General features: G+C 53.6%; 1 protein-coding gene across 1 annotated transcript in view; it reads right to left on the bottom strand.

Annotated features, from left to right (window-relative positions):
* GALNT2 (polypeptide N-acetylgalactosaminyltransferase 2) overlaps positions 1–24,062 on the bottom strand; it is a 107,962-nt gene extending 83,900 nt beyond the window's left edge. Inside the window, exon 1 of the mRNA XM_024765585.1 lies at positions 24,032–24,062. Within this exon, the coding sequence (XP_024621353.1) occupies positions 24,032–24,061 (30 nt within the window). The 5' untranslated portion in view covers position 24,062. The remainder of the gene's footprint in view (positions 1–24,031) is intronic.
* Positions 24,063–26,595: the final 2,533 nt, after the last annotated feature.

Genomic DNA, 26,595 nt, shown 5'->3' with positions numbered 1-26,595 from the left:
GAGGGGAGGGGGAGGAGGGAGGCACAGGGGGAGGAGGGGGAACACCTCTGCCGCTAATACAGGGCACTTCCTAGGTGCCCAGCCCCATTCTAGACCCTGCCCACAAGTTCATCCTCCTTAAGGCGCTAGTACTGCCCCATTCTACAGCTGAGAAAGCTGGTGCACCAAACACCGAGTCACACAGGACACACAGTGAGGTTAGAGATGAGCTGCAGGAAATTTAGTGCCGGGGCCTCCAGGGTCTCGGTCATCCCAGTGCCCCGCCCTCGGAGAATACAGCTCCCCTCCAGCACCAAGGCAGCCCAAAGTAGAGGAAAACAGTGCATTTCCCAGTCAGAACACGTCAGGTCACTCTAAATTCCTCTAGTTCGGGCCGGCCCACCTGATCCACAGGCTGAGACGGTGCCCGCACGACCGCCTGTCGTGCCTGCTCTGCGGGTCACCGCCCCGCGCCTCTGCCGGACGTTAGGGAAGGGCCGAGGGCCCAGGGGACACCCCCGTGGGACAGCATGGCCCGCGCCCGTGTCACCGCCCCTCAGCAGAGAGTCCGGACCGGACCCCACAAGAGAAACAAGGAAACAGAACGACAGGGAGGAGAGGCGAGACACTCAGAGACTTGAGACTCGTGTTCTGGAAACGTCACTCTGGTCGTGGTGAGGGGCCGATGGAGGGGCCAGGAGAGGGGCCAGGAGGCCCGAAGGGCGAGGCAGCCAGGGCGGGGTGGCACAGCTGGCAGGGCGTGACAGTGACCCACAAGAAACGGGGGAAGTCGTTTGGGTCGGGGGAGGGGTGGCGCCAGGAAGTGAAGACCGGTCTGTTCTAGAATTGCTGGGGTTACCGCGAGATGCCAAGAGGCGGAAAAGAGATGGGGATTGGTGACTGGAGCTCTGGAATGGCCCGGAGTGGGGGGATGGTGGGGGTGACCCGAGTGAGGACAGGGTCCAGGGTGGCAGGAGAGGCCAGCATTTCAGGGACAAGTAGGACCCACGGCACGCTGGGACGAGCCCCGGCCTGGGAGCCAGAGCCTCGGGTTCTGGCCACGGCTCTGCCGGTGGCCCTGGGGGGCTGAGCAAGTGGCCTGTCTTCTCGAAGGCAGGGACGGGGTCTAAGTGCCTGGAGGTCCCCTCGGAGTCCCGGGGAGCAGCCCCTCGCAGGGGCACTTGATCACTCGTGCTACTTGTAATCCGCTAAGGGTCGGTATCTAGAAGCACTGCAGGTGTCCTTTCAAGGTAGGGGCTCGGGCACATTTCTTTTGTACCCACAAAAGCGTGGCAGTGGTCTTAGGGTAACTGCTCAATAATAAATGCAGCTGAAGAAAACCGTCATCCTATTTACTCAGATTGATGTAACTGGCTTTGCTCACTTTGCAGTGGAAGCTTTTCATTATAACCACCCCCCTCCATACATTTGCATACGTTATAAGACTAATTTACACCAGTGGAGGCTCCGTTTAAAAATGGAAATGCACCAAATACAAACATATGGAGAGGCTCTCTCGCCCAGTACCTGCTGGTATCCAGGACGCGCCACAACTGCGCTGTTGGTTTTCTCCGTGTTCAGAGACTCAGGGACAGACAGGTCCTCTTTTTAGTGACAACCATAAACTGCTGGGATTAGAGGAGTAACGATGTGGTCTGATGCTGGGTCAAAAGTTGCAGAGAATTCAAAGCCTGTGATCTGATCCATAAGCCCGCTATTATTTCCCAGGATGCAGACCCATCTCTGCTTTGCTTCTCCCGCCCTCAGAGGGATGCTGATACTATGAATACGAAATGACTCACCCACACACAGAAGATGCTGCAGACAAATGCAGACCAGGGAAGGCTAGCTGGTTCTCACTGAAAACTGAATTCTGTCAGGAAATGTAACCCAAGAACTAGGATTCTCTACCGACCAGACGGAGACGACTCCGCTGCCCGCCTACTCGACTTTACAGCCTTGGCTGCTACATCCACATGCAGCCTCCAGAAAGACCCAGAGAGCCTCGACTAGCGCGCACTGAGACCCTCTCTCCCTTGTTAGATGGCATTTGGGCCAGATACTGCAAATGCTAATTCCCCCTACTCACTAACTTACCTAGCTGGTAGTTATTATTATTAGATATTTGAATTTGATTCGTTTTCAGTCCAAGAGCCCAAGGCGTGCATTATTCTTACAGATGCATACAACAGAAACAGTCTATTACCTGAAGCACAAGAGAAATTAAATCAGGCCATGAGTGAGACCAAATGAAAATAAACGACTGAGGAACGTCTATTTATCTACCATAAGAGTTCGGCCGACAAAATCCATCCTATTTCTAAGTAGGTAAAGCAGCAACGACTTTTAACAAAATGACGTTATTTTCAGAAACAGTAAATCCGATAGGTTGGTTTCTTGAACAGTTATGAAAATTAAGTGTAAATATAGGTTTAGTTATTAAAATGGTTTTCTCCACTCTATTCCCAACGTGATCTGTCTCTGTTTCAAAATAAGAGGAAAAAGGGACTTCCCTGGTGGCGCAGTGGTTAAGAATCCGCCTGCCAATGCAGGGGACACAGGTTCGAACCCCGGTCTGGGAAGATCCCACATACCATGGAGCAACTAAGCCCGTGCTCCACAACCACTGAGCCTGTGCTCTAGAGCCCGTGAGCCACAACTACTGAGCCCGAGTGCCACAACTACTGAGCCTGTGCTCTAGAGCCCGCAAGCCCCAACTATTAAAGCCCGTGTGCCACAGCTACTGAAGCCCGTGAGCCGCAACTACTGAAGCCCGCGAGCCACAACTGCTGAGCCCGTGCACCGCCAACGGAAGAGTAGCCCCCGCTCGCCACAACTAGAAAAGGCCCGCGCATAGCAACGAAGACCCAACGCAGCCAAAAAAAAAAAGAGGAAATAAATAAAACATGCACTTGGTTTTTGCCAGAGACAAAGATCCAGTCCCGGCAGTGGGTGAGCTAGGGGGTGGGACAGAGGCGGGGAGGCCGCCGTGGGAGGGGCGGGCACAGCCGGCTGGCAGGGCTGCCCCTGAGGCTCGGCAGATAGCTGCCAACTTGTTAAGGGCACTAGGCCAACCCTCATGTCACAGATGAGGAGAGAACCAGAAGGGCCAGGTGACTTCTTGTGTTCCCACCTGCTGCCAAACCAACACCCTCAAAACTGAGTAACTTAAAACAGAAAGCACTTAGTATCTTGCACTGCTTCAGAGGGTCAAGAATCTGGCTGGATCCGGCCCACGGTCTCTCGTGAGCCCAAGAGTCAGCTGGGGCCGCAGCCATCTGAAGGTCCGACGGGGCCCAGGGATGCTTCCAGGATGGGTCCCTCCAGGGCTGCTGACTGGAGGCCTAGTTCTTCACCAAGAACTCACCCACAGCTGCTGGCCTCCCCCAGTAAGTGACCTGGGAGGGGAAGAGGGGCAGGGGAGGCGGAGTCGAGGGAGAGAGAAGGACCCCAGGCCTGGTCCTGGAAACCACACGCGGTCGCAGCTCCGCGTCATCCATGAGAGGCGCGTCACCAGTCCCGTCCAGCCTGCACCCAAGAGGAGGGGCCTAGACCCCCTGGCGAGAGGAGGTGCACAGATCCTAAAACCACCACGTTCACCGACGCCGTAAGACTTGACGATGGCAGCGATGAGGCCAGAGTATCCCGCAGGCAGACAGAACACCACTGTACCCCAACGGCGATTCGCGTGTGCAAGTCTGTGCAGTGAGAATGTCATCGCACCTCACGCTGCCCCCTTACCCACCGCCCGATATAAAGACTATTCCCGCCTACGGTAACGTGTTTGAATTACGAACCACCACCAGAATAAACATGCCTACACACGGAAAACTAGATAACAAAGAATAAGTGTATACAGCTAAACCATCAAAGGATGCCTTCATTAAGTTTAAATGCCTAACGCTTTGTTAGCAAAGGTAAAAACATCGCTGGGGAGGAAAAAAGAAAACAAACAGGTTGCTTTCACCCTCTGCTTATGGAAATACATGTTGTCACCTTCAAATTCCTTCAGCTGACTAGACCGTATGCTCAGAGGCAGATCAAGTCATCAAAAATTCCATCTGAATGACCACCTGATTCCTTTCTCACCAACTGTCTACCTTTCACTGTTACTTGATGACTGTTCTGTGATTACCACCACCGTGACCAATCTGTACAGCAACATGCCAGGTTGGGGAAAGAAAGCCAGGTTGCCAGATGTGTTAAAAAGATGCGATAATTTCTATTTCCACAGCCCACTTCTTAAGAGCGCGCTGCCAAGCTAAGACACTGAAAACTAGTTAAGGGGTTTGCTTGAAAGCACGTTTTCAAGAGTGGATTTAGTTTCCGGCTGAAGACCTAGACCCTCCCCGCCCAGCATTCTCCCTCTGAAGTGACCACAGGGGAACCACAGAGGCTCATCCTTGTTCCTAACTGGCCAGGGTGGGGACGAATCCCGAGGTCTTCTCTCCAGAGGGTGAGGAAGGCTCTGATACAAGGTGACAGCATCTAAACCTCTGCTTTCTACCTAGGGCATGTAACCCACTGACAAAGTGACAAAGGTAGTTTTAATTCACTGGGAAAGGGTCCTGAGGAAAGAAGGCCGGAACGCCTGGGGAGGCCCCTCAGCTAGGCTAGGCGTCTCCTAACACCGGGAGCCTGCAGTCCGCAAACACCCACATCTCTGCATTTATAAAGTCAGAGCGTGGTTGCTGCTTCTAAGTAAGAGACCCGCTGGAACGGTGACTTGGTGTAAGAGGAAGAATGTCCTCTTCCCTGCTGGTCGTCACTGGAAGAGGAAGGGGTAGGGCTGGGCCCAGGCACCCCACCGCTTCTGAACACTGTGTGGGTGGCAGTGAGTCCTGGCCCAGCCCATCCTGTCTCATCACTTCGGGCAGAGCTGGTAGAACAGGCTGCAGGAGCTGCAACAGCTCAGGTGAGCTTCCAACAGCAAGCTCCCGCCAGAGTCCCAACCCTTAACTCAGGTGACAGTCAACGGGCTGGGGGTTAAAGAATCAGGGCCTGCGCGGCCAGCGAGCCAGGTAGCGAGACGGCAAGGCCAGTCTCCCCGAGGCCTGGTCCTGCCCCCGCCCGCTGCATCCCAGCCTCCGGGCAAGAACATCAGACAAACCCCAGATGAGGGATATTCTACAAAATCCCTGACCAGGCCTCCTCAGAACTGTCAAGGTCATCAAAACAAGGAAGGCGGGAAACTGTCACAGCCTAGAGGAGCCTGAAGAGATACAATAACTAAATGAAATGTGCTACCTGGACAGGCTGTTGGAACAGAAAAAGGACATTAGGGAGAAACTCAGGAAATGAGAATAAAGTAGGAACCGTAGTTAATAACATTACCAACGTTGGTTCTTTAATAATAAGCGGAACTGGTTAGGGGTACATAGGAACACTGCATTGTGTCCCCATTTTCTTCTGTAAATCTAAAACAGCTCTAAAGATGAAGTGTGCCCGTAGATCTTACTTACGTAAAAGGAAAATAATCATATTAAATACTCCTGAGCCAACGCCTATCAACCATGTATTTCCAGGGTGTCTCCATTTTTAATGGCAATTTTAAGCCCTCTCCCTTCAGGGAACTAAGGTGTGGGTCAGCATTTCCTGATTTTAAAGCCAATTTTGCAATGAGACACACACCCAGGGGCAACCTATTTCACGCCACAATCCCTTTTCAAGAGCAATCCATCAATCCTAACGCCTGTGCTCAAGGCAGAGCGGCAGGTGGCCCTGCGGGGTGGGAAGGTGGGGAATACAAGGAGGGCTATTAACATTCCTTATTCCTTGCAAGAGTTTACGATGCAAGACCGCTCCGGGTCCCAAAGCAGATGACAAAGGAGAGGCCACAGCTGGGCTAAGCGTCTGACATTTATGGCCTCCTCCTTTATCACGGGCTCTCATTCCACCTCTTTCTTCCTGTAAACAGAGAAACGGCTTCTCCTGTTAGGAGTCTTGGACAAAGCCCCTTCTTAACTGCTGCCCCTCATGTTCTGGGATTCTCAACATTAGCTGAAGCAGGTTCTCTTACTTGAGGCAAATGATGAATTGCAGCAAACTTGCCTAGAAAATGTCTTTTTACAAAAAACAAAAAAAACCCCAATGTATTTTAGAAAATCCTTTCCCCCATGACTTATGTAAAAGTCAATTGTCTTTTAATATTGAAAAACAGTAATTCCCAATAGATGAGGAAAAAAGTGGCAGGAGAGAGGTTAGCATGTAGCCGCCTGGCCAGGCGCTGAGCAGAGCTGCAGGGAGAGGCAAGCGCTTCCTCGGCGGCCCCGCACCAACACGTCCTCCCTTCCACCTCCAGAGGCCACGCCCACGCCACCCCCCTCCCCGCATTCTCATCTCCTCCAGGACCCTCTCCACGCCCAGCCTGGCGGCTTCAATGCTCTGGCAAAGCTGCTTCCCCACTTGCTTGGGCTCCCAGGTGTATGCGGGCTCGCAGAACCGGCTGCAATGCCGCCCTGTCACCAGTAGGTGCCGCCAGCTCGCACTACGTCCCCTCCACTGGGGCCTCGGGTCCTCATCCCACAGGTCCCTGCCCTGCTCAGCTCGGTAAACACCTGAGTCAGAACTGGCTCCGGGGAGGGATGGGTGAGACGAGACCCTCCATGGGCACCAGATCTTGAGTCTTCTGAACAGCGGCTCCAGGGGAAAAGTGGGTCCTAGAATGAGATGCGAAGGCTCCAAGGGGGCCCAGGGTTACAAATGAAATAGAAAATTTGTAACTGTTTTTCCCCCTTCTCTAATCGCAAATCCTCACAGAATCATAAATTCCTAGAAGTGTGGCCCAGGAACAGCTGACCAAGCATGAGCGGGAAGGCCTATCACCCAGTGACACCCAACGCACAGGAGCAGGTAACCGCCCACCACGGTGCACGCAGCCGGTACTGGGGGAACAGTCTCAGTTCAGGGACAATGTGGATGTCGACCCACCTCTCTTCTGAGACCACCAGAATCACAGAGACCTGGCGTCGGGAAAAGGGAAGACGTGGTGCAGTAGGGGAGGGAGGCAGCTTTCCCAGAGCCGCCCTGGGAGAGGGGAGGGCAGAGGGCCCAGCCCACACCCACGGCCAAGGCCAAAGCCAGGCAAGGCCCGGCAGCCTGAAGGCGGAAGGAGGTGGTGTTTGAAGGATCTGTGAAAATTCACGTCAAGGTCAGCAGGTAAAATGAAGGTGACCACGTGGATTTTTTTAAAGGGAATTAGTGATGTGCCTAGAGTACCAGAAACACCACGCAGGAGGTACGTCTTGAAAGGTGCATGTCGCCGCAACCAAGGCAATAAACTTGTGAGCATCCCAGTGAGATGGCAGGGGAGATTTTCTGAAATTTCTAGCACATAAGCAACAGTAAATGGGAACTGTTCAGCATTGTTATTAATTTAAAATTTACATGTTCTCATCAACATTCTCTTGATTTAGAGTTCAACGGCTCCTTGCCAGGTGAATATTACCCACACACTCCAGAAGGGTTGTCCTAAATCTATTTTTCTCATAAGGTCTTTATTAATTACTAATTCCCCTTTCACGATGGATTTGTGCAAACTGAACACTCATGCACCATGAGCCCATTTCACAGAGAAGTGACACCTGGGAAAGAGGGTTGAGGCGGTACCACCGGGGCCTGGATTCCACTTGAGCCTGTTCCAAAATGCTGGTTTTTCTACAGTGCCAAGCCCTTTTCCGCCAAGGTTGTTTAGATCAGATTACAGAAGCCAGGTGGACCATTCACATGCAGCCCCTAACGTGAGTGACCAGCCCCTAACGAGAGAGCAGGACTCCGTGTGGAGAGACCTGCCCCCATGAGCAGGAAAGCCAGCCCCGCTGGGCACTGGCCGCCAGCAGGTTCCAGGGGTGCTGTTTGCACAGAAGCCCCTCCCTCTTTTGTTCTGCCCTGGGACAAGGTGCACGGTCCCAGTCAGGGACAGGCTGCTGGATTCTTTACCTCTGGCACACTTATTTACATGTCCATTCTCTGCCCGGGGGCATTTTCCACACGATTCCAAGTATGTGCTATTACAACATGGGCTACAGATGTCTCACTCCCTTATTTAAAAGCAAAAGGTTATGAAGGGTAAGCTGGGACGAAGTGAGAGAATGGCATGGACATATATACACTACCTAAAAAAAAAAGCTGGGCTTCCCTGGTGGCGCAGTGGTTGAGAATCTGCCTGCTAATGCAGGGGACACGGGTTCGAGCCCTGGTCTGGGAAGATCCCACATGCCGCGGAGCAACTAGGCCCGTGACCCACAACTACTGAGCCTGCGCGTCTGGAGCCTGTGCTCTGCAACAAGAGAGGCCCGCGCACCGCGATGAAGAGTGTCCCCTGCTTGCCACAACTAGAGAAAGCCCTCGCACTGAAACGAAGACCCAACACAGCAAAAATAAATAAATAAATAACTAAAACTCCTACTCCCAACATCTTAAAAAAAAAAAAAAAAAGCAAAAGGATAGAATGTAAATTAGTTGAACTTGACTGGAAAGCAATCTGACGCCACATACCAAGAACTAGAAAGACATGTAACTTTTAAGCTGAGAAACGTCATTTCTGTGAATTTATCCTCATGAACTAACCCAAAATAAGAAACAGATTTTATGCATGGATGTTGCAGCATTGTTTATAAAAGAAAAAAAGAAGAAACTTAAAACATTCACCAATAGGAGGTGAGTTAAATTATGGTACAGCCCCTCAAAAGAATATTATGCAACCATTAAGAATTATAAAGACCACACAACCATATGCAAAATGCATATAATACATTAAATGGAAAAGGAGACAAAATTTTATGTACACAATGACACAAACTATAAAAAAAAAAGGTTATCCATATAGATTAGCCTGGAATGAAATGCACTAAAATAAAAATGGTTGTGTTGAGAGTGGAGAATGATAAGTGTTGTCTTCCACTTCTCAAACTTTCCGTCATATTTTTAAATACCTTCGTGAATAATAAATTTTAACACAGGCGCGTTTAGGTTGGAATTTCAAACCTACACACTATTTCATATCATTAAGGCATCAGGCTCACGTATGTCCTGAGGCTACAAAAGCTGCCCACGGTCTAGAAACAGGTGTGAGCCTGGCCCTGCTTCTAAGGTGTGAGGTCGAGGCACTGTTGTAGAACCCGCAGAGGTCTCCCCTGCCCTGGAATTGGAGACGGGCCCAGAGAGGGCTGCTGTCCAGGCAGGGACTGCTGGACTCTGCCCCGACAGGCCTGTTGAAGGGCCCAGCTCTCTGTGTCCAACGCTTTCCCTACTGAGCATTTTTTTCCAAGAAACTGGACAACAAAAGACCAAACTGATCTTGCGTGCTTGTGGCCACGGCTGGCACTGACCTATTAAACTAAGGGGCAGCTAGACCTTCCCACAAGTTCCCTGGTGATTACGTGCAGAGACCAAAGCCCACTGTTCTACCAGGCCCGTCCCTAACTCGACAGAGAGCGCAGGGGGGCGGATCACAATGGCAGTGATGCCGTCTCCACAAACCTGACATTCACTGAGCACTCCCTGTGAGCAGGGGCCCTAGGGCAGCTGCGTGCACATATTTCAGTCACTCTTCATGGCACCCTGGAGGGGCAGTATTAACGTCTCCATTTAAGACAAGAAAATTGAGAACCAACGAGACTGAATCAAGAGCACATAACAGGGCTTCCCTGGTGGCGCAGTGGTTGAGAGTCCGCCTGCCGATGCAGGGGACACAGGTTCGTGCCCCGGTCCGGGAGGATCCCACATGCCGCGGAGTGGCTGGGCCCGTGAGCCATGGCCGCTGAGCCTGTGTGTCCGGAGCCTGTGCTCCACAACGGGACAGGCCACGGCAGTGAGAGGCCCGCGTACCGCAAAAAAAAAAAAAAAAAAGTAAGCCATGTCCCACACCACGGCCTTGGAAGGTTAAGGCACTCCATTTTAGGGCAGAGCAAAGTAAACCACAAAAAAAATCACCCAAATTACTCAAGATCCCACAGTTACAAAGAGCAGTCATGAGACTTCTATCCACTGCAGACCCAGAGTCCGTAGAATTCAGGAATCACCACCAAGATATGCCAACCCCACGGAGTTTGTTCTAAGCGGTGCTTGCCTCTCACTGCTAATGCATGTTAATTAAAGTCTGAGAATTGAACCACCTCTTCTGACACAGGTATTTTTAAACGTTGAGTTTCAAACAGCCAGTTTACCTGTTAATTTACTCTCTGCAGTCCAAAGATTCACGTGTCCGTTGGCTTTGGAAGTAGAAAGAACGAGATTCAAATCTGGGTTCCAGAAATGTGTAAATTATCAACCTTTCGAATTCTCAGTAGCATTACCCAGAATGCTAAATTTTGAGAGGACTAAGGAAAGTAAATGTGAAACACTTTGAACACAGTAGATGTTACCACCTTGAGGATGTGCTGGACCAGATGAATGAAGCGCCGGAAAGAACTCATCAGAAGGCTGGCGGGCCTTACATGGGTGTGAAACCGCAGAGTTGAATCGAGTGAAATCAAGCACAACATGCAAACTCCCTCTCATTCATGTGCACCCAGGCCTATGCAACAGCACATAATCCTGCATCCCACCGGCAAAACCCATGAACTGGGAGCGCCAGGATTCGTTTTTAAAGAAATTCCGCTAGGGAGCCTCACCAAAAGGGACTCATATTCTTCCAAAAGGGACTGGGTAGCTTAAACCAAAAGATCTAAAGAGAAACACAAAGGAAATGGAACATCAGGATTGAGGGAAGGAGGAAGCAAATCTGAATTCTCACTTTGAGCTTCACAGAAACAGAAGTAAAAGAAGTAACAGGAACGGGAATTAAGATGTAATGAGGACCAGTCAAGGGCAAGGAATCTGCCCAAGGTGAACAGGACATGATCAGGCAAGAGCCCAATTCAGACCAGACGTTCTCATCACATGTGAAGTGCTAAGTACCTTAACACGCACTGGGTTTCTGGTGGAAAATCCTAAAATCTGTCGTGAACGAAATGGATTTGGAATCACGGGTGGTGGTGGAGGAAAGAAGCCGCGTTTCTTTCCTCTTTTTTTACATAAATTTATTTATAGCTGTGTTGGGTCTTCGTTGCTGCGCGCGGGCTTTCTCTAGTTGCGGCGGGCGGGGGCTACTCTTTGTTGCGGTGCGTGGGCTTCTCATTGCGGTGGCTTCTCTTGTTGTAGAGCACGGGCTCTAGGCGCGCGGGCTTCAGTAGTTGTGGCTTGCGGCTCAGTAGTTGTGGCTCGCGGGCCCTAGAGCGCAGGCTCAGGAGTTGTGGCGCACGGGCTTAGTTGCTCCGCGGCATGTGGGATCTTCCCCGACCAGGGCTCGAACCCGTGTCCCCTGCATTGGCAGGCAATTCTTATCCACTGCACCACCAGGGGAGTCCTGAGGCCTCATTTCTTCGCTGCTCCCCCCACCCAAGGAGCTGTAGTGCATGGCCCCAAGCCACCTGGACCCCGGGCTGAGCCCTGTGACTTGCTGTAGCCGACTGTGTGTCAGCAGCCAGGAAGCAAGGAGGGGCTGGTCAGCCCCTCAGAACACGGCCCTGTGGTCCCCACACGTAAGAAAGCCGGCTCAGGACCCTGGAGAGCCGAGTCGCCCCAGACAACAGGCAGCAAGGACACGCGGGTGAGGCCGTCTTCGAACACCCAGACCACTCAGCCGTCACTTGACTGCAGGGACGCAGGTGAGCCTCGGGGAGCCCAGCAAAGAACTGTCCGGCGACCTACAGGATTGTGGGAAGTCATACACCAGCCCTGCTTCAGGAGGGTGGGCTGGGCAGCCGCAGGTAAGGGCCACAAGGATGCAGGACAGGCCCAAGTAGGAAATCCCCAACAACGGCTCCACAGCATCAGGAAGCCACTTTGGTACGGCTGCTGCCCACAGACACCCTGGGCGTAGACATGCCAGGGCAGTTCAGGCAAAGGATTCCGTGTGGAGCAAAACCAGTGCCAAACACACAGCTTGAGCAACAGCCTGCATCGTGAATATTAGACCCCCCCCCCCGGAAAATATAAAAAAGCATCTGAGGGAGCCAGTGCATCAGCAGGGCTAAAAAAAAAAAAAAGAGCGAGAGAGAGAGCTTTTGAGTTTTAGAAGCCATCTCTGATATAACCAATTTATTCATTTAACAGGTATTTCCTTGAATGTTTACCATAGGCCAGGTCCTCTCCTAGGAGGCAGAGATGAAGAGATAATTGTACATGGTCAGGCCCTGCCCTCAAGAGTATCAGACACCTGGTGTGTGATCCTGGGCACATCTGTGCCCTCCCTGGGGACAGCGGTTAATGGTCACTGCACAGGATCTCTGCAGGCTCCTGGTAGTGTCTGACACACACTACACGTGCAATGACACTAGTATCGATACTTATGTTACCAATGACACGGGTTACATGTTCAGTAACCTAGCATTGACACTAACGATATCACCATTAGCATCAAGTAAAATCTTGATACTAATGGTGGTATCGTTGTGCTGGGACACGGAGATGGGCTGGAGAAGTTGCAGGAGGGAGGACGTGAGGAGGGGCTGTCAGCAGATGGCAGTGGTCTGCCTGGGGAAAAAGAGAGGAAGGTCTGCTGAGGGCGCAAAGACTTAGGACGCTGGCCCAGGACTCAGAGAGGGAGCAGCTGTGGCCAGAGGTGGCCAGCCTGGCAGGAGGAGGCCTCCCTCTGTGCTGACCAGTGTTCAGCCGGCCCCGCTCCACAACTGGCGGCCTTCACCCTGCACAGGCCTCCCCTCGGGTCAATGGTGCTGCCTGCCTGGGCAGGACCAAGAAGGCCCTGAGTGACCTGGGCCCCTGAGGCCAGAGCACACCCTAGGGTCCCCGAAGGCTCCGTGTGTGGTCCCGTGCGGCACGCAGCCCTAGGGCCAAACACGAGCAAAGAACCCTCCCTCCCCCGAAGAGAAAAGTCCGGCACATCTGGTCCCAAACTAGACTCGTTTTCAGGGTCTTCTTCAGACTGGGCCAAAATGCCAAGCAGGGATCCAGATAAAGGAGGGGAGTTGGGTGAAATTCTCTGGTTGACCCCGGCCTCACACTGAGGGCCCGGAGACCCTAATAAACTGAAGGGAGCAGTAAACACGCTGGGAGAAAAGCAATAGAGGGACTTGGTGTCATGGGACAGACAGTTCACGTTTCTATGGAGGAAGGGGCAGCTAGTGAGAGAAAAGGAAGTTCCCGAGGTAAACACAACAGCACGTCCACAGCGGCCAAGTGCAGGATGGAGGGTGCCCTTTCCAGGGCTGGGCAACCGCAGAGCAGAGTTGACAGACGGTGGGTCAGAGGGTGTTCTGTGCGAAGCTCTACGTCACCTGCTGGCCCTCCCCGCCACCTCTAAAAGCGGTGTGGCAGCCTTGCCAGACACGTGGAAGCTGCCCCTTCACCCACTTCAAACATCCTTTGTCAGTAAACAAATCCCCGTCCGGCGGTGGAGACCTGGACGGCGAGGGGCTGGGGCGCTGCTCAGAAACACTCTGGCGCCACAGACCCACAGCTCTCTGCGGACGGACAAGCCCTCCAGGCAGCATCCATCCAGCTGACTCGGAGGTTAATGGTGCAGAATCTGCATCCACGCCACTGGGACGGAAAACGCGAGAGCTCCTGACGGAGAGAAAAGGACAGGCCCCGCAAGTCCGGCGGTTTGCGACCTGATGTGATTTCCACAGAGGGAGGAGTGACGGGAACCCCTGCAGGAGGCCTGGCTGCCCGTCTAATGAGGAGCTCGGGCTCTGCGGCTTCAGCCAACCACTTCCGCTCTTCGGCCAACAGGGGGTCCCTGGCGCACATCATCCTGCAGACCATCCACTGGCCCAGCGTCCAGCAGAGAGTCCTGGGAGGCCTGGCTTTCACTCCTGTTTCTGGTGGTTTTTCCAAAACGAAAGTTGGTGACTTCACGGCTTAGTTTCCCCATCTAAGGAAAGGAGTCCACGTTAGCGACAGCCTCAGGCCTCCCTACAGTCCCCTGCTAGACGCACTGTGTTCAGGCCGCATCCACGTGCTGGAGAAACACACCGGCCCCTGACTGGGCCCTCATCCGTCCTTGCACAACACACAATGCCACCCTCACCCTGCCACCCGCTGCCCGGGCAGTGCAGAGGGCCCACCGTGTTACGTCCCATCAGGTAGAGCTGCTCCTTCGATGTCCCTGCAGTCAGACCCCAACTCCACCCCACCCGCTGAGCTCATTTCCCACGGACCCCTCAGTAAGAGGGGCTAGTTTCCGCAGGTACCCCGGATACACCGAGATCGTTCTCACTTCCTTGCCTAGGCTCGAGATTTTCTTTTTCATTTTTAGAGTAAGGTGTAAAATACAGTGAAATTCACTCTCGTGTACAACTCTGATTTCTGACAACTGTTCACAAGCACCACCACAAGCAAGACACAGAGCCGTTCACCACCCAGAAAAAGTCCCCGCGCACCTTCACCCCACCCCAGGCAAGCCCGATCTGTGTCGACTCCAGAGTGCTGCCTTTTCTAGAATGTCATGTAGACGGAATCAGGCCGCACGTGACCTCTGACCCTGGCTTCCTCGGCTCGCATGACGCCCCGGGATCCACCGCGTGTGCTGCTCCCTCGAGCTGTGAGGCCGTCTCCACCGCCAGCCACCGCGTCCCATGTACAGGCGCCCACGGCTGGGTCATCCACTCCCTGGAGGAGGGCCAGTTAAGGAGTTTCCAGTTGGGGGCAAATGCAAATAAAGTCTTGTGAATTCTGGGAGCACATACATTTCCATTTCCCTCCGATAAATATCTACGTGGGGTTGCTGCGTGGCCTGGGAGCGTGTGTTTAACTTTGTAAGCACTGCCAAACAGTCCTCCAAACCGCCTGTGCCGTTCTGCACTCCCACAGCAGGGAGTGGCGGCTCTACCCTCACCACACGTGCCGTTACCATTTCGGTTTTTTATTAAGTCATCCTAATAGGTGTACGTGACATAACGCAGTTTTCTTGTTTCTTGTTTGCTGCAATTGTACTCAGTACACACCAAGTACCATGTTAATGGCTCACACATATCTCAATTAATGCTCATTTGAACTCTACAGTTAAGGGCTTTCAAATGAGGACGCTGAGGTGACCCCTGATCCAGGGTCAAATGACTGCAAAATCCACGGTCTCCAGCGAGATCTCTCCCAGGACGGCCTTATTTATTCCTTCAGGAATCCTTCGTGCTCTGGCTAATACTCTACCTCCTGTGTGACAGTTTCTCCAAATCGTAACATGATACATCCCAGTCTGCCGTTTATTGCACTTAATCAATTCCCTAGTTTGCCTCACTGATCTCTAGATAGAGAACCAAAGTATTCTCAAAATAACTCACGCTTCTGGTCTCCCAAGCAAGATGCTTCTTCTTGGGGCCAGAGCACCTGTCTCCCCACCACTACCGGTTCCATCTTGTGCATTTCATGGACTGACAGGAACGCATCAGAATATGTAGAAGGTGTGTGGAGACCAAGGGCAGAGGTGTGCTCTAAAAAGTGGGCGCTGCCCACCTGCGCGCCACGGCCCCAGGGTCCCACAACTTGCGGGTCGCATCTGCCCTGCCAGGGGCGTCAGACGGTTAGGGCAGGTGAGTTGCAGAAAATGTGGTAGGTTTGGGGTCAAGGTAAAGCCCCACACACACACCCCACCCCCGAAAACACCATAAGCTGATTCATGACAAATGGTAATAAAATACCCAGTCTACAGTGCAGGGTAAAAACAGCTGCTGACGTCATGAGGGAAAGAATCACTGTTTTAAAAACAAACATTAAAGGCAAAAGAAACACAAGACGGAGCCTCCTAGGGTTAATTGAGCAATTAACATCCTCCCAGGGACAAGCAGACACCCCAGGATGGTGATGGAAACCAGGGCTAAAGCCAGAAACGGTCCTGACAACACAGCTGGCCTCGGCCCTGTCCCTGGACGGTGATGGAAAGCAGCCCCACCGGAAGTCTCATGGTGCATGCAGTGATCCCTCACGTGCTGTCCCCATGAGGTCGCTCTTCCCCTCAGGATGCAGGAGCCAGGGCTTTGCTCCACGCCCACCTCTCTAGACTCTGCCCCTCCCCCTCTCCCAAGCCGGGCCCCAGGGCGTCACCTCCCCAAGGCCAGGCCTACTTGCTGTTCAAAGCAGCGACCCCAAACACATGCCCTCACAGCTGAAAGAAACAATAGCCTTATCCTCGTCTACTGTCACCCACAGAAGCCCCCGGCACCCTTCCCTCCACCCTCCCCTCCTGCCCCATCTGGGACCCACGTTCCACAGGTGCCACAGCGGTCTCCCTCTCACCACCCCACGGGCCAGTGCGCCCCAGTCCCCGGCGTGGACTCGGTGCTTTTCCCCGGCCTGACTCAACGGTTCCCTCCTCTCTTGTCTAGCGAGCCACTATGGAACCAGGCCCCTGGAAGAAACGCTCTCAGCCCTGCTCGGGATCCCGCAAGCAACCGTCCGCACGCTGAGGCTTCACTGCTCTGCAACCCCCGCGGCCTTCCCTGGACCCGGCCGCTCGTCTCATCGCTCTCCTCTGGTCAGTCTTGAGCTCCTCTACCTGGCTGTTCACTCGGGAATCCCGCTCTGGGCTTACGAGCACGCGAGCTCAGGAACGGCCTTCGGGTTACACGTGCTGCAAGCCCCCCACAGCCTGGCTCTGCCTGTGGGGCTGTGTTGAGGGTCCTGCACTGCTGCCACCGGCCCCTGGGACGCGGCCCTGTTTGGCCGTCAACCCCTCCACCCGTAACGCTCGGGGGGGACGTGGACTGAATGACCTCTCCCAAGGCATCCCAACTCCCAACCTGTTTCTGAAGGTCCTGGAATAAGCTAAAATTTTACCTTAGATTTCTGAGTTAACGGCTGTTCTAAAAAATCTCCTGCCCAGCTGCAGCACTGCCTGGAGTCAGAGGGGAGGTGTGACTCGGACGGTGGGCGGAGGAGGCCCCTCTCTGGAGGCCAGAGGCGGCAGGAGAGGCCAGGAGAGCCCAGCTCGGCACCGGGGCTTCCACGAGCCTCAGGCAGAGCCCGGGCAGGGGGCATGGGGGCGGGGGACACTGCCCTCTGCTGCCCTGTGGTGATGCTCTCAGACAGGAGGGAACCCACGGATCTGGGGAAATACTTTTAGAGAAAACTGTCTGGAGGACGGCCGGAGGCGGTACACTTAAGCTGAAGAACGTACTGAGAACCGAGCAGAGGGCCAGCCCTAGCTGGGAGGGCCCTGGTGTGGAAAGCAAAGCCCCAAACCAAGGCCCCACCTGGCAAAGACCCCACGAGGTCACAGCAATCTTTTAAGTACTAGTGGTTAACTACCGTAACTGCAAGAGGTCTCGGACCGGCATGCCGAACGGTAAAACCTTCCATAAAGCTGATTTATGATAAACTGACAAACACTACCTGAATGCGTTTGCTGCGGCCACCATAACAGAGTATATCACACCACAGACTGGGGGGCATAAAAACAGAAGTTTACTGTCTCAATCCTGGAGGCAAGAAGTCCAAAGTCAAGGTGTGGGCAGCGCCCGCTCCCCCTGCAGGCGCGAGGAGAAGGTCTGCTCTGGGACCCCAGAGTCTTCATATCGACTTCCCTCTGTGTGTCTGTATCTGTGTCCAAATGTCCCCTTTTTATAAGGACACCAGTCCCAATGGAGCAGGGCCCTCCCTAATGACCTCACTGTAACTTGATTATCTCTGTAAAGACCTTTCTTCCAAATAAGGTCACATTCTGAGGTCCTGGGGCTGTTTTTTTGGGGGAACACAGATAATACTCTCTCTCACTGACCTGGGCTATTTGTTCAGGGACCATCTGACTCAAGACTGTTCCTTGGGACTTTCCTGGTGGCGCAGTGGTTAAGGATCCGCCTGCCAGTGCAGGGGACATGGGTTCGAGCCCTGGTCCGGGAGGATCCCACATGCTGCGGAGCAGCTAAGTCCGTGCACCACAACTACTGAGCCCATGCGCCACAGCTACTGAAGCCCACGCGCCTAGACCCCGTGCTCCGCAAGAAGAGAAGCCACCGCAATAAGAAGCCCGCGCACCGCAATGAAGAGTAGCCCCCGCTCGCCGCAACTAGAGAAAGCCCGTGCGCAGCAACAAAGACCCAATGCAGCCAAAAATAAATAAATAAATAAACACTGTTCCTTAAAAAGGTGGGTGACTCGGGCTCTGAATCTCCTAGGGAAGCTGGAGCAGCCAGTGTGCTAATGGGCCGAGGTTCTTCTCTATTAAGAAAGTGTCCCACCGGGAAAAAAAAACGTCATCACCCGCCATGCGACTCGGGCTGCAGCTTGCCTTCGAGCACAGGGTGTGCGGCTGTGTGATTTCTGAGGAGACTGGACATTCAATAATTTAAAACATACAAAATACGCATTCTCCTTGCACAACAGGGATAAGTTCTCGGGAAGCAGCTCAACAGGCACTGATTATGCAAGGTCTTTTCAAAAAGCTGCGCGCCTCCAAGAAGCTAATCTGACAGAGACTTATTATTCTCTCCAAATAATGGGTGAAAAAAGAAACCATTTCTGAGTCTTTGTAAGACAGACACCCAGGCAGACAGGCCCACACAATCCATCTGCATAAAAGTTGGTAAGAGGGCCGGGGTACCAGTAGCTTTTATTAACGTATCAATTCCACCAGCTCCCCCCCTCCCCAAGAAGGGAAGCGACTGAATGATAATGAATGGAACGATAAGGGGTCCCGGCGGGAGCCCCCAGGCCCTCTGGCCCCCTGCTGCTGCCGGCCTGCCAGAAGGGCTGGGCTGCGGGACAAAGGGTGTAATCCATCTCACCAGAGTGGGGAGCAGGCCGCCGGGAGACGGCTGAGCTCACAGTGTCTGACAAAAGAAGGTTCACAACCGAGACCTTGGGGCTGGGATTATGAAAAGACAGCAGGGCTGGGGGCTGGGAGGGCGCCATGGGGGGCTGATGATTGGTGAATTAGAAGGCGTCCTCAGACAAAACTGGACGTTCTCTACAAATTATTTTTTGAAAGGACTGGGTAAATTAACACCAAGGTCATTGTAATGCTTGTTTCTCTGTAGAAAGTATTATGGGTATTTTTTTTCCTCTCTTTCCCTAACAAAGCGAATTAAAGTGTACCGGCCGAGATTTAAAAGAAGACAGAAAAATCTCTAAAATGTTTAAGGGTGAACCCTCATAAATGACTGTTTCAGAGTGTCTGTCAAATCTGACTACAGAAATACTCCTGGATGTAAGAAAAACAGAAGGGACCACCAGTGAAAATCTGCGGTCCCAGGCATGGCATCAGGCATATTTGGTTTCATTAGCGCATTTAATTTTATCTCATTTAAATATATTTAAAAGGACTGAACGCATTTAGTCAAGTATTAAGTTTTACTCACAGCGGTGGACAAAAGACCCCGAGGTACAGGAAGATGGGAGTGATTTTCCAGAAGCCAAGCCAGGAAGAAGACAACAGAACAGGTAACAGGGAAGCAAGCCAGAGCCTGAGGACGTAAGGAAGGTGGCAAGTCCCCTCCTGCCAGTACTGGGAACCAGGAGACGTGGGGGGACAGGTGGGCAGTAGACAGGCCCTGTCCCGTGAAGACAGGCGGATCTTAGGGTTGGACCGAGGCTGGGGAGGTGTATGACACTCGTCACGCACAAAAACAAGAGGATGAGCTAGCTCCCTCACGGGCTCTCCTGGCTACGCACCAGCAGCCAGCAGCCGTCAAACTTTTTGTCAAGACGCAGAGTAAGACAGAAATCTGATGCAGAGAAACAGCACACAATTTATATAATAAATATACAGGTACATACGTATATACCCACACATATGCACACACATACATAAGTATGTAACAAGCTTCATAAAATACTACCTGCGTTTACACTGTGCGACGTGCTAGTATTTTCTCTCTTCTCTATTTATTTTTTTCTTTTAAATACTCCTAAGTCAGTTTCATGATCTACTCAGTGGGTTGAGACTTAACAATTTGGGGCTTGCCCTCGTCTTCGGAAAAGTCACGTTCAAGATTCTAGCCTGTCCGCTTACGACACGAGTTCATCCCGTAGCTGAGATCACAGTGAGCTCCAGGGGCCCTTCGGCCTGGCCTCAGGCCTGCCCGCTAGAAGCCCTGCCAAAGCAGGGAGGATGCCCCAGGGAGGGTAAGTCTGAGCTAATTAGAGAACAGGAAGTCTACCACCTGGGAGGCCATGGTGGAGAGGACAGGGGTCAGGATATTAGAGCTTTAGGACTTCGCATTATCTCCTCTGTGGCACCCTGTGCTCTGAAGGCAGTTTACCTTTCTGGCAGGGCCATCCCCCCTGGCTTCCTGGGGGCACCTATATGGAGGATCAGACCCTTTACCACCTTTATTCTCACCCGGGTCTGGATCTAAACGGCAGTCAGGGCAAGAGACGCACGACTGAGGTTCTACTGGGACACACACCCTCAGGGCTCGTCCCCGCAGGGGGACATCCTGGTGGCCCTGTGAGTTGCAGGGGACAGGAGAAGCAGAGAGAAGACAGAGGCCATGGTGATCACCACCTGTGACAGGGAAGAGCTAAATGGGACTCCACGCTGGATCTGTTTCTTAGACTTTAACCCTTTGCTTTTGTTATTATAATCATACATAATGGCCTGCCTCGGGGAGCCCTGCCCCTCTGCTGTTCAGCTCACAGGGAGATCATCTGACCCTGTCCACCTGTGGATGGCTGCAAGAAAGGAGAAGCTAACACATCCCCTCACCGAGGCTGGTCATTCCAGGACATGTTTTGCAAGACCAATGGCCCCTTGACTTTACTCCCTCACCGCCTCTCCCTCTCTGATGCTATTCAAGAAACTGGCACCCAGGCCCCAGTAAGATGGTTTTCCGGAGACACTAGTCTGCTATCTTCTCGGTCTGCCGGCTGTCTGAATAAAGTCACATTCCCTGCCTCAGCACCTCGTCTCCCAATTCGTTGGCCTGTCGTGCAGTAAGCAGAGGAAGCTTGGACTCGGTAACACAACCGCCCTGTAATCATTATGCTGACAAAGAACGAAGTCCAGTCCACGAGGCCACACAAAATCCTGAATGTATTTCCGCAAGAGAAAGAATCCACCGCTCCAGGGAGCAACTCGGGTAGTGTAGCTTAAGTGGAGAAAAGCCGAGTGGACACACACAAAAGCACACCTGCACTCCCGCTGCATCCAGCCTGGTCCTCAGAGCTGCCATCAGTGGCCCTACCTGGGGGTTCTGGGAGTTGCTTTGAGGCCATGAGGACAGATTCCCCAGGGGAGGAGGAGCAAAGGTGGGTGGATTCCTCTGTGCTCAGAGGACAGCAGGCTTCCATACAGAGCCACACAGTCAGAAATGAGCTGCAGAGCCCCAGCTCAGAAGGCTGACGGCCTGGACGGCTGCTCCCGTGTCCCCGTGCCACCTCGAAAGGGGGAGGGGAGGGCTGGATGTCCCCAAACCTCCTCTAGTGGGCGGCCAGACCCCGCAGCCCCTCTACAGAGGTGCCCTGGACAGAACGGTAAGTGGAGTGCGAAGTCTCAAAACAAGACAAAGCAAAAAAGCCCCCGAAGAACTCCGAAACTACTGTAAAGGGACAAGGGGACTCCATAAGAAAGGCTCACGCCAGAGAGGGGGTGAGACTTTGCTTTCAGAATAAAACAAGTCACACGTCCCCTCCCTGTCCCCAGTTCAAACTCCAGTGCAGACGTGCATTTTTCGGAGAAGGCTGCGGACAAAAACAAACCATAAGGACAGAGGAAACTGAAGTTGTTTTAGTGTATCTTCTTAGAGTGGCTTTCAGAAATAGGTTCAAAAGTTTCCAAAAAGGATTTTCGTTTGTTTTGTCCAAACGTTAAGTTTCTGGGAGATGTATGAAATACTGCCTGTGAAGTCTCTCCTGGGTGTCCTATCTCCGGCCTCCTTGGTGAGAATGAGAGGGAAGAGAAACGGAGGCACAGAGGTGGGCCGCCGGCCAGGCAGCACGTGAGTCACCAAATGAGCTGATGCTCCCTGCTCCAAAGCCCTGGGATGGGGCGCAGCCCCGCAGGGCTCTGAGCCTGGCAGTCATCCTCACCCTGGGGGCTGTCACACCATGCAGCCGTCACGCTACATGGTGGCACAATTAGGGACGCCACCGGCGTGATACCAAGTGTCTCTAAGGATTAAATCGAGGGTGGGAGGCCCGAATAGGCACCCCGCACGTCAGGATCGATTGCTCCGAAGCCTCCAGAGAAGCTCTGAGGAGCTAGTCCAGCGATCTGCCCGGGGCCGCTGCCCGGCCCCAGCAAGGCAGTCCTCTGGAGGGGGCACGACTGGAGGCGGTGTCCCGGGGGCTCCATCCCACTGCGCCGTTCTGAGCGTGAAGGGTGCTTGGCTGCAATTTCCCGCCCTGGACATGGAATTATTCAATGAATCTGTTTATGTTTACACGGCTGAGACATAAAACAACAAAACCAAAACAAAGCCTGCCACCTGCCTCATTAAGCCGACCTAGGTAGGACAGTGTGCAGGATACACGCACACACACACACACGCACACACGCGCGAGTGGTTTTCTCACTCCTCTTAATACAAGTAAGGGTCCTCGAACCTTCTGCTGACTCCCGTACACCAAAGGAGTCCAGTCCAGCATGGCCCACCCAGGACCACTGGGAGGAGGGGGAACCTCCCTCCCCGAGACCCAGACCCAAGCGCCACCCCAGTAACTACACACACTGCAGACAGCTGATGGAAGAGCACCCTGTGAGCTGGCGACTAGGCAGCCACCATGACCGAGGCTCCTACACCCTAGGTGGTCCCGCACTGCCCCTCCCAGGAGAGACGAGGTCCAGTCAAAGCACGGCAGCAGGGATCCCTTGGTGGCGCAGTGGTTAAGAGTCCACCTGCCAGTGCAGGGGACACGGGTTCGAGCCCTGGTCTGGGAAGATCCCACATGCCGCGGAGCAACTAAGCCCGTGCGCCACAACTACTGAGCCTGGGCTCTAGATCCCACGAGCCACAACTACTGAGCCCGCGTGCCTAGAGCCCGTGCTCTGCAAAGAAGAAGCCACCGCAGTGAGAAGCCCACACATTGCCACGAAGAGTAGCCCCCGCTCGCCGCAACTAGAAAAAGTCCGTGCGCAGCAACGAAGACCCAACACAGCCAGAAACAAATTAATTAAAAAAAAAAAAAAAGCAGCAGCAGCGTTTGCAGCCAGGCGGCTGCGAATCAGACAGGAGAGCCTGTAAGAGGCTGAGCACCGAGCACTGGCTTGGAGGGAGGAGAGGGGGGCATCTTCAGGACGAGGCCTCCGGCTGCCTCTGCAGCAAGGAGGGTGGGGATGGAGGCAGCACAAGCCTGCCAGACAAGGGCTGGTCCAGTCCTGTGGGGCTGGAGGACCCACTACCCTGCTCAGAGACTCCAAGGAGGACTCCACAGTCACAGAGACTGTGCTGAAACGTCCGGAGCTGAAGAAGACCCCCGCCAGCACTCGGCCCCCGCAGAGCGCACGGCACACGAGCTTCCCGGGTGACCTCGCTCCTCGCGGGCGGCCTTCACACTATCCATCGCCCACCTCTCGTCCAGACGGCATCTCTGTCTTTTAAGACTTGAAGCCGAAAAATGGGGAAGGAGGCCTGTGTCCACTGGGCCGGGCACACCAGCCAGGTGTGCAAGAGGTCGCACCTGTATTTATTACTGTCAACACCCGTCCTGGGATCAGCAAGTGGGGACAGTTTCAGGAACAAAGAGGGATGATGAGGGGTTTGGGGGGGGCGGGGGAGTGTTTGCCATGAAGACCTGGGCTGCAAGCTCGCTCCTGAGCACTTGTAGGGCAGCCTCGGTGAGGAGAAATGGCACCTCGGAACCCAGCTTACTGCCAGCCCCTGATGGCACGCCCACCCACCAGGTGAGGCTGAGGCATCTCCCGTGAGACTGAAGCCCACCACGGAAGGGAGGAACGTGGCAGGGCAGGGGGGAAGGCAGCCTCAACCCCCAAAAAGGAGTGGGCGAGGTCACCAGCCAGCAAGCTCCGTCTGAGATTTTAAAAGGGACAGGGAAGGGGGAGGGAAGGAGAGGGAAGTGGTCAGGGGAGGGGAAGCGGTGGGCAGGGCCAGGGAAGGAGATGCACACAGCAGGATAAGTCCTGGGGCTCCTCTCCTCCCTCCCAAGGAGAGGCACTCACCAGCCTCAGATCACGGGGCCGTCCCTGCATGACGAGCTCTCCAGTAATTTCCACCAGGAGTCAAGGATTCGCAAAGTGGGCACACAGGCAAAACCACACCTTCACCTTGAAGCAGGTAGCGTGCTGTGAAATGTTTTCACCATAATGAATGTTTTTAATAAAACATTAAACCGTTACAACTCATGGTCAGTTAAACTAGGAAAGGAGACGCCAGAGGAAAGGGTTTTGGCGGTGTTCGTTGTAATTGCTGTATTTATTATCCAGTGGCGACATCCAGGAAGGAGCACAAACAATTCCTCCAAACTGAGGATGGTGTAAAATCTCAGAACATCACGTGGGATCGGCCCTACTGTTTCCCCGCCCCCCGCTCTGCGATGCCCCTACCCAGCCCCAGTCCCAGACCCCATGCCACACCACCCGTCTGGCCCGACGGACTCGGCCTCCTATTTCTCTAGCTCTGGCCCCTCCCTCCCGATTCTCACAGCCACACGGAAGGCCCATCTGCTCTCTTACCTGGACTCTGCGAGACCCTCCCAATGGCTCACCTGGCCCCAGGCCGGCTTCCCTGATGCCCTCCCTCCAGTGCTGCCAGGGGGAAGACTGCAGAGCGCCATCCACACCCAAGGCAAGGTCTATGTTTCTAATGTGACCTTTCCACGTCCAGACGGAATCACTGCCACCGGGACGACAGCTGATGCTCTGTGGGGCTTCCACCCACTCCCCGCCCCCCAGCACCATGCAGCAAAGTCCCGCTAGCTGTGGATCAGAATCCACTGGCCAATGCCCCAGCCCTAACCCTGCAATGCAGGGTCTGAGCTGGGTCTGAGGACCCCCAGGGGATTCTGACAGGCTGAAGACCAGCAGCTTGGCTGCATCTTCGCACCCAGCACCAGAGCGTTCTAAGCACAGAATACAACAGGAGGTGGAGACTGGCTTCGAACACCAGACACACGGGGAACCACGGGGTGCAGACGACAAGACCAGATTTCCAGGACAAAGCACCTTGGCAGGCCTGGGCTAGACCCAGACTCCAAGCTTTGGGTGCCCAGGGGGATGTTCAAATGCACATTTCTGGGCCCACTCCCAGGGACTGTGACCCCAGGGCCCGGACCGGAATCCGCCTGTTCTCAGGCAACACGGCTGAGGGGCGGGGCACACTCTGAGAAACGGTGGTCCCAGGACAATCCCGGTACCAAGGGGAAGAAGGAGGATGAGTGAGAGTCTGGCCATCACACGACAGCCGCCCTCGCTCTGGGGTGCTGCCAGGGCTGCTGCTGGGGCCTCGGCCCCTCCTCTCCTTGGTCCCATAGGTTACTGAGCGAGACAAGCCCGACGTCACTCCCAAAGATCTCTCCCAAAGGTCCGAGGGCAGGTGTCTGAAGGCTGCAGAAGATTAACTCAGAGTCCCATCATCCCCACAACAAGTCTGGAAGCCACCATTTCAGAAATGCTCACCGTACCCCCTGCACCAGCCCAGCCACGTCCTCTCGTAAGTTTCCTGTACCTCATAAACAGAGCTTCTGGTCTCTCACTAATCCTCCCGTACTTCTGGCCCCATAAGAGAATTCAGACACACGTTAATGGTGCAGTAAGCATCACAAGAAGAAAAACAATGCCTGGGACTTGCTTGCAAGTACAGTGGCCGAAGGGGAAAGAAAAGCGTATACAGGAAAAGACAAACCAAGCACGGCAAAATCCTGATGGCTGCCGAAGGGGGGTGGTGGCTACACAGGAGTTCACAGCATCAACTTCTCTGGATTTTCCATAATAAAAATATTTTAAAGAAAAAATGCTAGGAGTCTATACAAATATTTTAAAGAAAAAATGCTAGGAATCTGTAGCCATAATTATAATGTCAGGCAGGGGATGGAGGCCACTGGATCTGTGGTCATTTGGTTACAGACAAGTGGCCCCCATCGTCCTGGCCTCCAGCCACGGTCCTCGTGTAATTAACAACCCACGGCCTCCACGCTCAGAAGCACCTGGTCGGACACTGAACCCGGGGAACAACAAGGTCATCTCTGAAATGTGGCCCCAAAGCAGCACAGTAACGTCTACCCACCCCCCAGTGCTGTATGTACATAGAGATCCAGGTCAAAATGCCGGCCAGGTCTTCCCTCACACGCCTCCGCCCGCCGGCGTCAGCCTGCAAAGAGTTCACGGGTGGTGCTTTTGTAAATCAAGTACATTTCAGCAGCTTTCGGAGCATTCAGATTTCTGACCGTTTTAAAAAGCCCCACCTCGGTTGGAAAGGGTGCTGTTTCTAATATGATTAAGATTGAAAGGTTAGCAATTAAAGCCCCTAAAAATAAAACTCTTGGAATCTGACAAATGCCCAAATGACCGGAGGGAAGTCACCAGGGAGAAACAAAACGAGCTGTTTACTGCCGAGCTCGGCGCCAGTCAAATGCGCCCGAAGAAACATCCGTGAACAGCTGGCGCAGCTGGAAAGTCTGGGCGTCTCACGGACGTCCCCTATGTGGTGTCACACATAAAGGCAGGCGTGACACCCTCTGAATGACGAGAGCGCGGTAGAGGCCTGGGGGAACCAGCGCTGCAGTCAC

This window comes from Neophocaena asiaeorientalis, unplaced genomic scaffold, assembly GCF_003031525.2.
Source record: "Neophocaena asiaeorientalis asiaeorientalis breed wild unplaced genomic scaffold, Neophocaena_asiaeorientalis_V1.1 scaffold369, whole genome shotgun sequence".
NCBI classification, from domain to species: Eukaryota; Metazoa; Chordata; class Mammalia; order Artiodactyla; family Phocoenidae; genus Neophocaena; species Neophocaena asiaeorientalis.
Note: the sequence above shows the minus strand (reverse complement) of the source record. Positions and strands in the feature narration are given on the sequence as shown.